The 15,284-nt window shown below is 58.9% G+C and overlaps 2 protein-coding genes across 2 annotated transcripts; both read left to right on the top strand.

The window, feature by feature from the left end:
• The first annotated feature begins 632 nt into the window (after positions 1-632).
• LOC118695918 (Fc receptor-like protein 2) lies at positions 633-7,276 on the top strand. Its single transcript, XM_054517593.1, is given in 14 exon segments — positions 633-674; positions 3,360-3,441; positions 3,935-3,955; positions 4,044-4,105; positions 4,107-4,250; positions 4,252-4,276; positions 4,515-4,714; positions 4,830-4,965; positions 4,968-5,147; positions 5,679-5,948; positions 6,038-6,383; positions 6,434-6,507; positions 7,031-7,081; positions 7,167-7,276. Coding segments are annotated over 14 exon segments (1,743 nt in total).
• Positions 7,277-10,000: 2,724 nt separating this feature from the next.
• LOC129046965 (low affinity immunoglobulin gamma Fc region receptor II-a-like) lies at positions 10,001-12,758 on the top strand. Its single transcript, XM_054517592.1, is given in 12 exon segments — positions 10,001-10,031; positions 10,586-10,606; positions 10,694-10,863; positions 10,865-10,916; positions 11,168-11,196; positions 11,198-11,239; positions 11,242-11,272; positions 11,275-11,421; positions 11,925-11,963; positions 11,966-12,193; positions 12,282-12,584; positions 12,664-12,758. Coding segments are annotated over 12 exon segments (1,188 nt in total).
• Positions 12,759-15,284: the final 2,526 nt, after the last annotated feature.

Raw genomic sequence — 15,284 nt, 5'->3', positions numbered from 1 at the left:
ATGCTGAGTAAAAATGAGCCGTACTACTGCCCTGCAATCTGCCGGCAGCAAAACCTGAGTGCCCCAGATGTAATCCAGCATTTGTTTTGTGGGTTCACTGGTTACTCCAAATTGACTAACCGTGGATCGTAACTGTGATAACAATTTCCAATCCAAAGCAGTTATTGTAGCTTGAAACCCTCCCCCCGCCAGGGGAGAATAAACCACTGGACAGGCAATTTCCACAGCAGCTGATATCGCTCCGTCATCCCCCATGTCCATGAATTCTTTCGCTACCGCCGCCCATGCCTCCCTTCGCTGCTGTGCAACGGCCCGTGCTAGGTCACTCACTGACCCGGGGATGGGCGCATTACTAGGCGGAGGAGGTGTAGGGTTTGACACCGGGGCAGGCGGTGCGGACGGCATTGTTGGAGTACACGCGGGGGGGAAACTGCTGCCTGAAGCAGGAGCTGATAGCGGCGGGGACCTGCTGTTTAGAGCAGGAGCTAATGTTGGCGGGGAGCCGCCGCTTAAAGTAGGTGCCGGTGCCGGCAGGGGACTGCCGTGTAAAGCAGGAACCGAAGTCAGCGGGGAAGTGCTACTTAAAGCAGGAACCGAAGTCAGCGGGGCTGTGTTGCTTAAAGCAGGCGCCGATGTCGGCGGGGCAGCGTGGCTTAAAGCAGGCGCCAGTGTCGGTGGGGAACTGCTGTTTAAAGCAGAAGGCGATGCCGGCAGCAGATTGACTGTGGACGTAACAGGGGGTAACAGGGAACCAAACCAGTCTCCGTAATTCCTGTTTTTTTCATGGGCTGCACTAGCCTGCTGAGCAGCTCTTTCCTCCGCCTGATATTTCAACAATTCATCATGCACGACTCGCCACAACTTTCCCAACTTTCTTGCAGTTTTATCATCATCTATGACTGCTTGCCACAACTTATCCCCAAATATACGCCACTCGGACAACTCATGCACTGTGTGAGGATTGCGAAAAAGTCTCTGTGCATACCCATGAGCTAACAACCCACGAAGCTCTTTCTGCAAATCTATACCCTTAACCTTATGCTTTTGTAAAGAGCTAGTAAATAAATCATATGCTGCTTGCCTTTCTCTATCCATGTTAAAGATAACAGCGCGCTTCTTGCAGCCCTTCTAGGCTCTGGCAGCACGTATCGGCCGGGGTCTCCGATGAGGTCCCGGGCGCGGCACTTTCCCTTTTTCAGCGGTGCTTTCGCCGTCCTCGGCTGCGGTAGGACCCGAACTCCTTACACCGACTGACCGTGGCTACCGGCTATCACGTCGCGGAGTCACCATTTGTCGTGATCGGCGAGGAATTGCCTCACACAATATGCCTGAATAGCAAATCCCAAAGTTTATTGATAGCTCACACATATTTATATTGGTGTTAATGAAGCTTATACATATTGCAAAAGCTGAGCTCATTATTGGTTAAAGCACACTTAGATCAACCACACCACTTCTATGCTCTAATGATTATGTGGCTTCTATGTTTACATTCTTCTAGCTTCTCTACCTAGGCTATCTTCATTTTCTGGCAAGCGATTTTCTCCCCCATCTTCCTGTTTCAGCGAAGGTCACCTATGACCTTTGTCAGTGATTGGACACTGGTTGCATAATCCCCAGCTTGTTTCCCCTATCCTTATCCAACGGTATCACATCGAAGTGGCCTTCCTCAGCTAGCCAATTATCCACAAAGCTCTCCACACCACAGCCTGAGGCCAAACATTCTTTCCATGAGGTTTCAGAAGGCCACAGGTTTTGTTCAAGAATGAAGGTCTATTACAGCTTGTTGAGCAGAGTGTCGTTGTCTTCGCAGTAGTTCTGGGGCTCCCTCAGTCCCTTGCCAAGAGGGACAAAATGATCAATTGCTGCATTTCCAGACTCGTTCCCCCAAAGCTGCCCCTCTAGGGGGGGTTCCAGCCAGCCCTGCTCTGAAAACCATCAAAGGCCCTCACAGAGCCACTGCTTGGGCTCCCTTTGGGGTTTGTGCCTCTTGCAGGGCTGAGCAAACCACAGGCAGGGCCTTTTTCCACCCACAGAATTCTCACCTCTGCAGCAGCTCTAAAGCTGCCAGAATCAAAGCCAAGGGGGCAGGGGGGACCCTCAGGGCCTGGCTGCCACCTGGGGCTGGGCAGAGCAGGGCTGGGCAATGGCCATCCCTGTGCAGTGGGGCTGGGCCATGGCTGGGCCCCAGCCTTGCATTGACAGGGGTCCCCAGGATGTGCCACCCCTGGGACAGGCACCCGGCCAGGAATGTGCAGGGACACTTCTGGAACTGCCACACCTGGAACAGGACCCCCCATGCCAGGATGTGTCACCCCCTGGGACAGGATCCCCCCAGGACAGGAGCCTCTGGATGTGCCCCCTCAGGACAGAACCCCCCCGTTCCTATCTCACTCTCAGCACAAACGGCCTCTTCCTTCTTGTCCAGGAAAAGGAAAGTGAAAGTGTTGAGGGGGCACAGCCCAACACCTCCATCCCCCACAGCCTCCCCACCCTTCCCTGCACCCCCTGCTCCCCATTTACCCCCTCCCCTGGGTCCCCCCAACCCCTTCCCATCTCAGGTGCTCCCAGGATTGCTGAGCCAGGAACCGGGGGTGAGGGGACATGGCAAAAAGTAAGGACAATAAGCAAAAAAGAGAAATAAAGAGAGGAAAAAGTCAGGGGCAGGGGAGGACACAGAGGCTGAGCTACCCAGGACCCCCATGCAATGCCTGGCCAGGAAATGAGCACCCCAGGGGTGATTTTGCAGGGCCCTGGGTCACACCAAAATCTGAGCCATCCAGGGAAGGAGCTGTGACCCCCAGGCCCCCCCAGCCACCGCCCATCCCGGGCACCCCCATTCCCCTGGGACCCCAACCTTGGGACCCAATTTCCTTCTGTCCCCCCTTCCCTGACACCCCCATCCCTGGACTGCAATTCCCCAGGATCTCCAACCCCAAGGAACCCCATCCCAGTAATTCCAGTCCCTGGGACACCCATTCCCTTGGGGACCTTGATTTCCCCAGGGCTCCCATTCTCACAGGGACCCCCTTTCCCCTGGCACTCGCATGCCATGGCCCCCATCCCATGATCACAAATCCCTGGGGGCCACGTTGTTCTGGGACCCTCATTCCCAAGTCTGAGTCCACCCAGCCCTTCGGACCCCCATTTCCCTGGGACCCCATCCCTGGGCACCCCATTCCCCTGGACACCCATCCCTGGCTCCCTACACAGCCTTAGACTGAGATTCTGGCAACACCATGTCCCCACCATGTCCCAGCATCCCCCCCATGTCCCACAGCGTCCCCACCCTGCCCCCACCAAGGGCCACCTACACATGGGGACGGACGTGACCTCGCTTCCTTCCCCTTCATCCAAAGAGCCGCCAGCCAGAGGAGCGGTGGCCACAGCAGCGAGTGACAGCCAGTGCACATGGCTGGGGACACCGGGATGGCCGGGAAGGTGGCGCTGCTCCTGTGGGGTGAGTGCCCCGGGCACGGGCCTGACACCCCGGGGATGGGGAGGGGAGGGGGCAGAGGGGGCTGTGGGGTCCCCTGAGGTCCCCAATGCCAGCAGAGCCAGAGCAGGGCATGGAGCCCAGTGTGACCAGAGTTGTGGGGTGGCTTTGGGGACAGGAACAGGGGAACTGGGATGTGGGGACAGGAACAGGGGATGGAGTTGTGGGAACAAGGATGTGGGAGAAGGAGCCTTGGGGCTTGGGTAGCTGTGGGGACAGGGACAGGGGAACAGGGATGCAGGGACAGGGACAAGGGCCATGTTGCATGGGAATGGGCCTGGGAGAACAGGTGCCATTGGAATGGGATGATGGGCACAGGGCCATGGATTTATGGCTGTGGGGACAGGTGCTGTAGGGCTGGTGGAGCTGACGTGTGCAAACATGGGGTGTCCACAGTGTCCACATGACCCCCACCCAGCCCTGTCCCTTCTCCTCCAGCCCAGACCCTCGGCCTCGCTGGTGAGTCCTCAGGGGATGCCATGGCCCCACCCCGCTGTCCCCAGCCCCACACTGGCCCTGGCAGGCTGGTGTCCCCTGTCACCCGCAGGTGCCCAGACCACCCAGCTCCTGGTGGAGCCCCCCTGGAGGCCGGCGGTGCTGTGGGACCTGGGTGACACTGACCTGCCAGGGCTCGGGGACCCCCGGTGCCACCACCTGGTACAAGGACGGGCAGCGCTGGGAGCAGGAGGGACCTGAACACCTCACTGTCACCGAGAGTGGCACCTACACGTGTGACAGACCTGGCATCAGTCTCTGGTCCCCCTGTGAGTGTCTCAGACAGTGAGGGGAGTTTGGGTGTCCCCAGCCTGGCACCCAGGGGACCCCCAGGGCTCTCAGTGGGCTCCACTCCATGGGTCACCTCCTGGTGTAACCAGAGCCTGTCCCCTGCTCTGGGGACATCCCAGAGTATCCTAGTGTTGGGGAAACCATGTGGGAATTGGGGACCCCTGGTGCACTGGGTGCAACCCAGATGGGGTCCCGGTGCCATCGGGTGTAACAGGACCCCTCTGTCCCCCAGGCCCGCTGGTGCTGCAGGTGCTGGCACAGGCGCTGCTGGAGGGGGACACGGTGACACTGCGCTGCCAGGGCTGGTGGAACAGCACGGTCACCTCGGTGCCCTTCTACCGTGAGGAGAAGGGTCCGGGGGGGCTCCATGATGGCACCGAGCTGTCCCTGTCCCCTCTGCAGCTGAACCACAGCGGTCGCTACAGCTGCAGGGTCTGGTGAAATCCTGGTGGTCAGGGAGGTCATGAAATTCAGCACAAGTGACAGTGACAGGGCACGGTGAGCACCCAACAGCTGCCACCCTGACACTCCCACAGCCCCTCCCCAGGGACTCGGGCTCACAAATCCCCCTCCCCTCTCCTTCCCAGAGCTTTTCTCAGTGCCAGGGCTGGAGGGTCCCCCCGAGCACTCTGAGGGGTCCCCCCTGACTCTCAGCTGCCTCAGCACCCCCAGCCCCCTGCGGCCCGAGCCCCCCTCCTGCACGTGTTCTACCGGGACGGGCAGGTGGTGGGGGGCCCACAGGGGTCCCTGCAGCTGCTGGTGCCCGCCGTGGGGGTCTCCCACTCGGGGAATTACAGCTGCCAGCTGCACTCCGAGGGGGGTGCTGTGCAAAAGAGCAGCACCCGGCTCCGTGTCACGGTGCGCAGTGAGTGTGGGGACGGGCACGGGGAGCCCCCACAGCCTCCTCAGCTCTCCCGGGCCTTCAGGGGATGCCCAGTCCTTCCAGACACCTGCCCTGTGGCCCCAACCTTTCCCAGATCCTACCCTTGCTCCCCTGCTCCCTTCTCAGGTCCCTCTCAGGGTCCCCCACCCCTAGAGGGCTACCCCATCCTACCCCTACACATTTTCCGTGTCCTGCCATCCCTGCCCGGGGTCCCCCCCCAGGTCCCCACATTCCTGGCTTGTGTCTCCCCATCCCTCTCTGAGTCCCCTCACCCCTCCCTGCATCCCCCCATCCCTCTCTGTAGTCACCACACATTCCCCAGGTCACATCATTCCCTCCCTGGCTTCCCATACCCACCCTGGTGTCATCCCCCACCCTCCCAGGTGTCCCTTGGGGTCCCTTTCCAAGCCCCACCAATCTCTGCGCCCCCTCTCCCTCACTGGGGTCTCCCTGCCCCTCCCCTACCCCCCCCCCGGGTCCCGCTCTGTCCCTTGCTGTCCTCCCCTCCCGCAGGGGTCCTGCCCTCCGGGGTGTCCCTGTCAGCACAGCCCCCCAGGGGACAGGTGGCACTCAGGGACAGCCTGGTGCTGAGCTGCGTGGTGGCCACGGGGACAGGTCCCCTGTCCTTCTCCTGGCACCAGAAGAGCTCGGCGGCACCGCTGGGCACCAGCCCCTGCCTGGAGCTGAGCCACATTGGGGACAATGACAGCAGCCAGTACCGGTGCCGGGTCAGCGACGGGGACAGCGTGGCCAAGAGTGACCCCATGAATGTCACCGTCCTGGGTGAGTGGGACCCTCGGGCTGGGGGTGACCGCACCCAGAGCACTCCCATCCCACCCTGCCATTTGTCAGCCCTGTCTGTGTCCCCACAGTGCCCGTGGCCAATGCCACCATCACCCCTGGTCCCCTGTCACACTGGGTGCATGCAGGTGACTCTGTGACCCTGCACTGCTCAGTGCAGGTGGGCTCAGCCCCTGTCACCTTCACCTGGCTGCACAACGGGCAGGAGGTGGCCCAGGGTCCCCTGCTGGAGCTCAGGGACCTCAATGTGGGACATGTGGGCACCTACCAGTGCGTGGCCACCAACCAGCTGGGACAGGACGGGCACCGCGTGTTCCGTGCACTCAGCCCTGAGCTGGCCCTGGAGGTGACACCACAGGGGACACTGCAACAAAGGTGGGGTCCCACAGGGTCACCAGGGAGTGCAGGACCCCTGGGGTGATGGGTGACCCTGATGTGTCCCCCTCTGTTTCTTGCAGTGGCCGCAGGGGTCTGTGGGCCCTTTTGTTCCTGCTCCTGCTCGTGGGTGTCATTGTGGCCTGGAACTGGTGGCACCGTGTGGGTGGGTGACAATGGGGGCACAGGCGTCCCAGGGAGCTGTAGAGGCCCCCAGTGTTGGACAATGATTGGGCAGCACCCACAGCCCCAAAACTGGGGCATTGTCTGGGGGTCCTTTAGGGTTTGGGGAGGTGCTGGAGGGTCCTGCAGGGATGCTGGGGGTTCTCTCAGAGGCCCTTGGGGCAGTTAGGAGGTCTCTGTCCCTGCTGGGCTTTGGGTTCTTGAGGCTGAGTTGGCTGGGACACTGGGGAGGTTCCTGAATTCTGGGAGGCTTCAGGGATGCTTGAGGGTTCTGTTGTAAATTGAGCGTCCCGTGGGGGGTCAGGAATCCTGGGAGGGTTCAGGGCCCTGCGATCCCACAGTCACATCTCCCCTCTTTCCACTGCAGCTGCCAGGAAGCACCAGGAAAGGTTGGTGAAGGGCTCCCAACATGAGTCCCCTTTAACCCCCGCCCCACAGCTCTCCATTCCCTCCTCCACATCCCCTTTATTGCCTCAGGGCCCCCCCAGATCCCCCGGCCCCCCCAGAGGAGGGGGAGGTGCTGTACACCCACGTCGTGGTCACCAAGAGGGCAGGGGGTGAGTACGGGGGGGACACACGCAGAGGGACACGTCACCCACCAGTGTCACCCCACCCAGATCCCACAGCCCGTGTCTCTCGCAGCGTCCCCCCGTGCCACCACCCTCCAGCATCCCCAGGTGACCAACGCGGAGCTGCGGGGACCCCAGGGGCGACTGCGGGAACCCGGTGACATCTACGGGAATGTGCTGTGACACTGGGGGGAACTGGGAGCACTGGGGGTCCCCACCCATGGGCACCCACTCGTGTCTGTGCTGCCACTAAAAACTGCCCCCATCCCTCCCCGTGGGGGCACAAAGATCCCAAAAGAGCCAAAAGATGAACAATTTCCTGAAACAGCAATGAGAGAGAATAAAACCAACAGCAACAGCAACAAGGTTCAGAGTCCAAAGGATCACAGAGGAACAATTTCCAGGGAAAGCCCCCAATAAGGAACAAAGCCCAGATATTTCCCCCAGCAGGTTTCTTACACCACAGGAATCTTGCAGGGCCCTGGACCTTCCTTGCTCTGATGGCCAAAGTGGCCTTCAGGAGGCTCTGGATTCTCTTCTCCCCTGTCCCAAACACCTCCTCTGCCTGTGTTCCCCACACGAGGATGTCAGAAAGGCCCTGTGGGGGTTCCAAAGCCTCCCCCTTTTCCAGGGCAGTCGGGATCAGGCGATGGCACAGGGTGGGATGTCAGAGACAGGAAAAGTTTGATGTCTGGAGATATTTTGGAACAGCTGTGTGTGGTAGGGGTGGGTCAGGCCTTGCTTGTGGTGAGACAGGGCCCGTCTGTCCATCCGTCTGTCAGCCATGGCACACTGGGGACAGTGGGATGCTCTGGCAAAGCCAGCTCCTGAGTGGCCAGGTGACCAGGAGTGCCAGCTGGGGAGAGGGCCCTTGCTGGCCCAACTGGCTTAAAGACAAAGCATGAGATGGCCAAGTCCCTGACCGTGTCTTCTCTTGGGGTGTCTGTCCCATGCACACTGGAAGGCAGCAGCTGGCAACTCATTTAAATGAGAAATATCTACCAAGGAAAGTGAGAATGTTCCTGGAATGGAAGGAAGACCCATGTCTAAAAATCTTTTTAATTTCAAAAATGATAGGGCTTCCAGGCAAAAGTGTAGGAAAAGGAATACCAGCTCTTTACTAGGAAATTTATAAAGCAGACAGAAGCAACAACACAAACCCAGAACTTTCCCTCCCGCTCAGCGCTGTTGGTTTTTGTGGCAGTTATAACCGCGGCCAGCAGGGGGCGCTGCAGGGAGCACTCCCGGCCAGCAGGGGCCGCCCCGCTCCAGCTCCATCCCCTCAGGGGCCATGGCGGCCTCGGCCGGGAGGGAGGAGGGCAAATCGCTCCTTTTGCAAACTCACGGCCACCAATCGGTCCCGGCACCACCAGCGGCAGCGGGCAGAAGCCGCCAAGGCAGCAGGTTGGATCCTAGTGCCCAGTGGCAGCGTAGCAGTGTCCCGGGGCCAGGCACACGCCCTGCACAACACCCGCGACCGCTCTCTATGATCCCGAATGGAAGGAAGGCAGGCCCTGACCACGGGCACGTCTCGGGTCCACAGCAGCACCTCTGGTGGCTTTGTGCCACAATTCCTGCCAACCCTCAGCCTTTCACACAGGTGAGGAGGGCAGGGATGGAGCAGCTTTGGGGACACCTGGAATCCAGACAGGGTCACTCCCGACAGCCCCACCATGGCCGCGGGCAGAGCCCCTGCTCGGTATTCCCACAGCTTTCCCTCTTATCTGGTGGACGCATTCCAAACCCAAACCCATTCTTTCTAGGAGGTTCCAGAAGGCTGCAGGTTTTGTTCAAGAAGGATGGTCCGGGTCAGGTTGTTGAGCAGAATGTTGTGGGTTGTGCAGTAGTTTTGTGGTTCTCTCTGTCCCTTACAAAGAGGAACAAATGAACAATTGCTGCATTTCCGGACTGGTTCCCTCACAGGTGCCCGCCTCTGCAGGGGCAGTTTCCAGCCAGCCCTGCTCTGAAAACCATCAAAGGCCTCGCAGAGCCACTGCTTGGGCTCCCTTTGGGCTTTGTGCTTCTGCAGGGCTGAGCAAACCACAGGCCAGGCCTTTTTCTACCAGCATAATTCTCACCTCTGCAGCAGCTCCACAGACCCAGAGCCTCTCGAATCTGTTTTGGGTGACGCCCAGGCCGCCGGCACCTTGTGGGGGCTGTGCTGGGCTCTGGGTGACCCAAAAACTGAGGATCCCAGGGAAGGAGCTGAGACCTATGGGCCCATCCAGCAATTGCCCATCCCATGGACCTCCATTCCCCTGGAAATCAAATCATGGGTACCCCATTTCTTATGTCTCCCCCTCTCTGGAACCCGTATCCCAGTACTCACATTCCCCAGGATCTCCATGGCCCAGGACCCCCAGATTCCCAAGGAACCCTCTCCTGTTCATTCCATCCCTGAAATCCTCCTTCCCCTGGCACCTTGATTCTCTCTGGAACCCCCGTTCCCATGGGATCCCCCATTCCCCCAGCATCCCAATCCCATGACCCCAAAGCCCTGGAGCCCACGTTCCTCTGGCACTCCCATCCCTGAGTCCCCTCAGCCCTGGGGACCCACATTCCCAGTGACTCCCCCTCCTCAGCACCCCCATTCCCAGGGACCCCATCCCTGAGACACCCCCCATTCTCCTGCACACCCATCCCCACATCCCCAAACCCCCTGAGCCCCCCACACTCCTGGGAGCCCCATGTCCCACTGTGTCCCACCAAGCCTTGTCCCCGTCCTGTCCCCACCCTGCCCACAGCCTGTCCCCAGCTTGTGGCCACCCTGCCCCCACCAGGTGCCACCTACACATGGGGATGAGACCTGACCTCGCTTCCTTCCCCTTTGGCCAAAGAGCCACCACCCGGGGGACAGCCACCCCCGGCAGTGAGTGACAGCCAGTGCACATGGCTGGGGACACCAGGATGGCCAGGAAGGTGGCGCTGCTCCTGTGGGGTGAGTGCCCCGGGCACGGGCCTGACACCCCGGGGATGGGGAGGGGGCACAGGGGGGCTGTGGGGTCCCCTGATGTCCCCAATGCCAGCAGGGTATGAGGCAGTGTGACCAGAGCTGTGGGGTAGCTTTGGGGACAGGAACAGGGGAACCGGGATGTGGGGACAGGGACAGGGGGATGAAGATGCGGGGACAAGGATGTGGCAGAAGGAACCTTGGGGCATGGGCAGCTGTGGGGACAGGGACACAGGGATGCAGGGACAGGGACAAGGGGACAAGCACCATGTGTTTGAGCCATGGGGACAGGTGCCACTGGAATGAGACCATGGGCACAGGGCCATGGGGATGTGTCTGTGGGGCTGGCAGGGGTGACCTGTGCCAGCACAGGGGCCCCATGCCTGAGCAGGGGTTGGCTGCTGTGTCCCTGTCCTCGAGACCTCTGTGCCACACCAGTGCCCCCACAGAGACTGTTTGGGAACAGCCCCTAAACCCCATGCCCTCGTGCTGCTGTCCCCATGGTGCCACCCACACCCAGCCCTGTCCCTTCTCCCTTCCAGCCCAGACCCTTGGCCTCGCTGGTGAGTCCTCGGGGATGCCATGGCCCCACCCCGCTGTCCCCAGCCCCACACTGGCCCTGGCAGGCTGGTGTCCCCTGTCACCCACAGGTGCCCAGACCACCCAGCTCCTGGTGGAGCCCCCCTGGAGGCCGGCGGTGCTGTGGGACTGGGTGACCCTGACCTGCCAGGGCTCGGGGACCGCTGGTGCCACCACCTGGTACAAGGACGGGCAGCACTGGGGACAGGAGCAATGCAACAACTTCAGTGTCACTGAGAGTTGGCACCTATGAGTGTGGCAGACCTGGCACCGGGCTCAGTCCCCCCCGTAACAGTCTTAAATGGTGAGGGGTGTCTGGGTGTCCCCAGCCTGGCACCTGCAGGGACCTCGAGGGCTCTGGGTGGGCTCCGCTCCATGGGTCACCTGCTGTGTGACCTGAGCCTGTGCCCTGCTCTGGGGACATCCCAGAGCATCCTAGTGTCGGGGAAACCATGTGGGAAATGAGGACCCCTGCTGTGCCTGGGTGTCTCCCGAATGGGGAGTCCTGGTGCCATCGGGTGTGACAGGACCCCTCTGTCCCTCAGGCTGGCTGGTGCTGCAGGTGCCAGCTCGGGGCCCTGCTGGAGGGGGACACGGTGACCCTGCACTGCCGGGGCTCTGGAACAGCACGGTCACCTTGGTGTCCTTCTACCCGAGGGGTGGAAACTGGAGGGGCTCCATGATAGGACCGAGTTGTCCCTGTCCCCTCTGCAGCTGCACCGCAGTGGCCTCTACCACTGCGCGGGCCGGGTGGTGTCACTGTGGAGCATGTCGAACAGGGTGACAGTGACAGTGCACAGTGAGTGCAAGGATGGGGACAGGGAAGCCCGACATCCTCTGAGGGTTTCCCCAGCACTGCCTGAATCCTTCATCCCTCCCTTTACTCATCTCTGGGTCACCCCAAATTCCCAAGTCCCTCTTGGTTTCCCCCATGACTGCCCAGTTCCCCCTGCAGATCCCTCATTCCTCTCTTTGTCCTCCTCAGCCCTCCCTGGATTCCCCACCCCTTCCAAGGGCCCTGCTCCACCCTCTGGTCTCCGGTCCCTTCCCTGGGTCCTCCCGTCCATCTCTAAACCCCAAATCATTCCCTGAGGCTCCTCAGTCTCTCGTCTGGTTCCCCATCCCTGCCTGGGTCTCTCCCCCTTTCCACGGGGTCTCGCCATTGTCCCCAGGTCCCAATGTGCCTCCCAGGGTCCCCTTCTGCTCACTGGGATCCTCTCTGCTCCCCTCCAATCCCCTTCTTTCCCCTCCTGTGTCCCCCACCTCCCCTGGGTCCCCAAACCCTCCTGTGTCCCCCCATAGGGGTCCTGCTCTTGGGGGTGTCCCTGTCAGCACAGCCCCCAGGGGACAGGTGGCACTGGGGGACAGCCTGGTGCTGAGCTGCACGGTGGCCATGGGGACAGGTCCCCTGTCCTTCTCCTGGCACCAGGAGGGCTCGGGGGCACTGCTGGGCACCGGCCCCTGCCTGGAGCTGCACCGTGCTGGGGACAATGACAGTGGCCAGTACCGGTGCCGGGTCAGTGACGGGGACAGCGTGGCCGAGAGTGACCCCATGAATGTCACCGTCCTGGGTGAGCGGGACCCTCGGGCTGGGGGTGACCCCCCCATGGCACCCCCATCCCACCTCGCCCGGTGCCAGCCCTGTCTCTGTCCCCCCAGTGCCCTTGGCCAATGCCACCATCACCCCTGGTCCCCTGTCACACCGGGTGCATGCAGGTGACAACGTGACCCTGCGCTGCTCAGTGCAGGTGGGCTCAGCCCCTGTCAGCTTCACCTGGCTGCACAATGGGCAGGAAGTGGCCCAGGGTCCCCTCCTGGAGCTCAGGGACTTCGATGTGGGACATTCGGGCACCTACCAGTGCGTGGCCACCAACCAGCTGGGACAGGACGGGCACCGCGTGTTCCGGGCACTCAGCCCTGAGCTGGCCCTGGAGGTGACACCTGGCTCACCCTGGGGCACAGGTGGGGTCACACAGGGTCACCGGGGTGTTCAGGACCTCCAGGGTTCCAGGTGACCCCAATGTGTCCCCTCTGTCCCCAGCAGTGGCTGTGAATGTCGGCAGGACCCTCCTGTTCCTGCTCCTGTTCCTGGCTGTCATTGGGGGCTGTCACTGCTGGCACCGCCATGGTGGGTGACAATGGGGGGCCCGAGGTCCTACAGGAACTGGGGAGAAGCCCCACACACTGGGGGGGCACTTGGGGCATCACCCAAAGCCCCTGACCTGGAGGAAGCTGAGCCCCCAGTGACCTTTGCTTGGGGTGCTCACAGGTTTGGGGACATTTTGGAGGGTCCTGGGCTGTCCCAGGAAGGGCCTTGAGGAATATTGGGGTGACTCTGGGATCTCCTGGGGCTTTTAGGGAGGTGTTGGAGAGTTGTGCAGGGATGTTGAGAGCTCTCCAGGGATCCTGGAGCTGTTTGGAGGCTTCCCTGCATTCCATTCTTGGGGTTTTTGGGGGCTTGAGGGGTGCTCAGGGGCTGTGTGAAGAATCAGGGTCCCAAGGCAGTTCAGGGGTCCTGGGGAGGGGGTTGGAGTACCTGGGTGGCTCAGGTGTTCTGGGGCTCCTCAGGGGTATTTAGGGGTGCAGGGGCCTGGGAGTCCAGTAGAAATCAGTGTCTGGTGGGGGCTCAGGGGTCCAGTGGGCATTTCAGGTCCCAGGTGGGGTTGGGGCCCAGGGCACCCCATGATCACCCCGTCCTCTTTTTCTTGCAGCTCTCAGGAAATCCCAGGACAGGTGAGTGGGGAGCTCCAGCCATGGCTCTCCTTGACCCCCTCCCCAGACACCCCTCAGACCCCCCCTTATCCCCACAGGGCCCCCCAGAACCCCCTTATCCCCTGGAGGAGGGGGAGGGGCTGGGCACCGAGGGGGCAGGGGATGAGTATGGGGATGGGTGGGGACACGGACATGTCACCCATGGGTGTCACCCCCAGCCAGGTGTCCCTTACTGTCCCCCCCAAGGACCCCCAGGTGACCCAGGCAGAGCTGCCAGGACCACACGGGCGACTGCAGGACACCAGTGACATCCATGGGAACGTGCTGTGACACTGGGGGACACTGGGAGTCCCCATCCCATGGCTCCTGTGGCTTTTGCATTAATCTAGTAGCTTTTGCATGTTGTTATTGATCCTAAGTATTTAGATATGGTACAAGTTATAACTCTTTCTAGCTATATTATAAAATAATATGATATGATATGCCAATGTAATATATACTATTATATACTGTTTTATTATATTATATACTATTATATTTTATTTATTATATTATATTATTAATATATCGCTGTAAGTATGCACTGTTCTGCTCGTAGAAACAGTAGTGTAATCAATATAATATCTATGTATCACTTATAGAAATAATCCTGTGATAAACATATTTTACTATAGACCTTAGAAAAACATAAGATGTGAAAAGACTTTTGTGTAACTAAAAAAAAACCATCTAAGGCCATCCACTAGATGGCATGTAATCCCAGCAATATTGATCTATATAGAGAAAATTATTTAAGCTTTTTGGTTGCTCTTTGACTGTTTCTTAAAAGCACCCCAGCGCTGGAAATATTGTCCTTTTTTTCTCCTCTTATTAAACTTTTAAAACTTCTAAGTAGTGATCTCTGTTTTTCAGAGTCACTCAGAATTTCTTGGATTTTTTGGTCCTTTATATTTTCCGTGGATAGGATTGCCACCTGCTGTTCGCTATTCTGAACTACGGCGCTTATTTTGGGTGTTTTACCTAGATTTTGTACGGTTCTATCATTGTCATTATCACATCCTTTGGCGACGGCATTCTTTGGGGTTGAATTTAGGGTAACCCCTCTTATCATCATGTTAAGGTTTAAAGTGAGGGGGAAACCCTGTTGCCTTCCCTTATTAAGGGTTTAAACTGAGAAAATCCCCCTTTCCCCATCATTTGAGAGATTTAAATTAAGGGAAATGCCTCTTTTCCCCATATTTTAGGGGATTAAATTGGTTAGGAGAACCCCTTTATTTGTCATTTTATTGGTTTGAGGTCAACACCCAAACTCTGTTTCATCCTTTGGTCGAACCTTCACACTTTCAGGTTTTATCTCCTGCACAATCCTCCTGTGCTGATTTTGTCCATTCCTTGTCCTGGCACTGGAGGTGAGACCCAGGAATATTCCATCTTTTATATTGATTTAGTTTTCTGAAGGTTTTAGGTCATTTTAATCAAGCCACAGCTGGCAAGTGTTGCTCATTTGCCCAGTCCCTCTTTATCAATAACAAACATCCGAGGATTGCTCCCAGATCAAAAGGCTTTGGCTACCCTTGGATTCTTGGAGGCCACGTCTCAGCTGCCTCAAGAACTGGGAATTCTTGGGAGGAATTCTTTCCTTCCTGTGCATCTTGTTTTGAAAGACAAATATCTGCCAAGGAGGGCAGAAATGGAAAAGAAGTCCCCTCCCTCCAAATTATTATAACTTCAAAAATACGAAGCTTTCAGGGAAAAATGTAGAAAAGGGAATAACAGCTCTTTAGCAGAAAATAAACGGAACAGAACAAACAACACAAAACCAGAACTTTCCCACCTGCCCAGGGGGAAAAAATCTGGTTTTTCATATTTGGTGCAGTTATAACCACGGCCAGCAGGGGGCGCTGCGGGGATCAATGCCGGCCAGCAGGGGGCGCTGCGATACAGCGACAA

The sequence above is a fragment of the Molothrus ater genome, chromosome 29 (assembly GCF_012460135.2).
Source record: "Molothrus ater isolate BHLD 08-10-18 breed brown headed cowbird chromosome 29, BPBGC_Mater_1.1, whole genome shotgun sequence".
NCBI lineage: Eukaryota > Metazoa > Chordata > Aves > Passeriformes > Icteridae > Molothrus > Molothrus ater.
The sequence above is the reverse complement of the archived record's forward strand: the minus strand, read 5'-3'. Positions and strand labels throughout refer to the sequence as shown.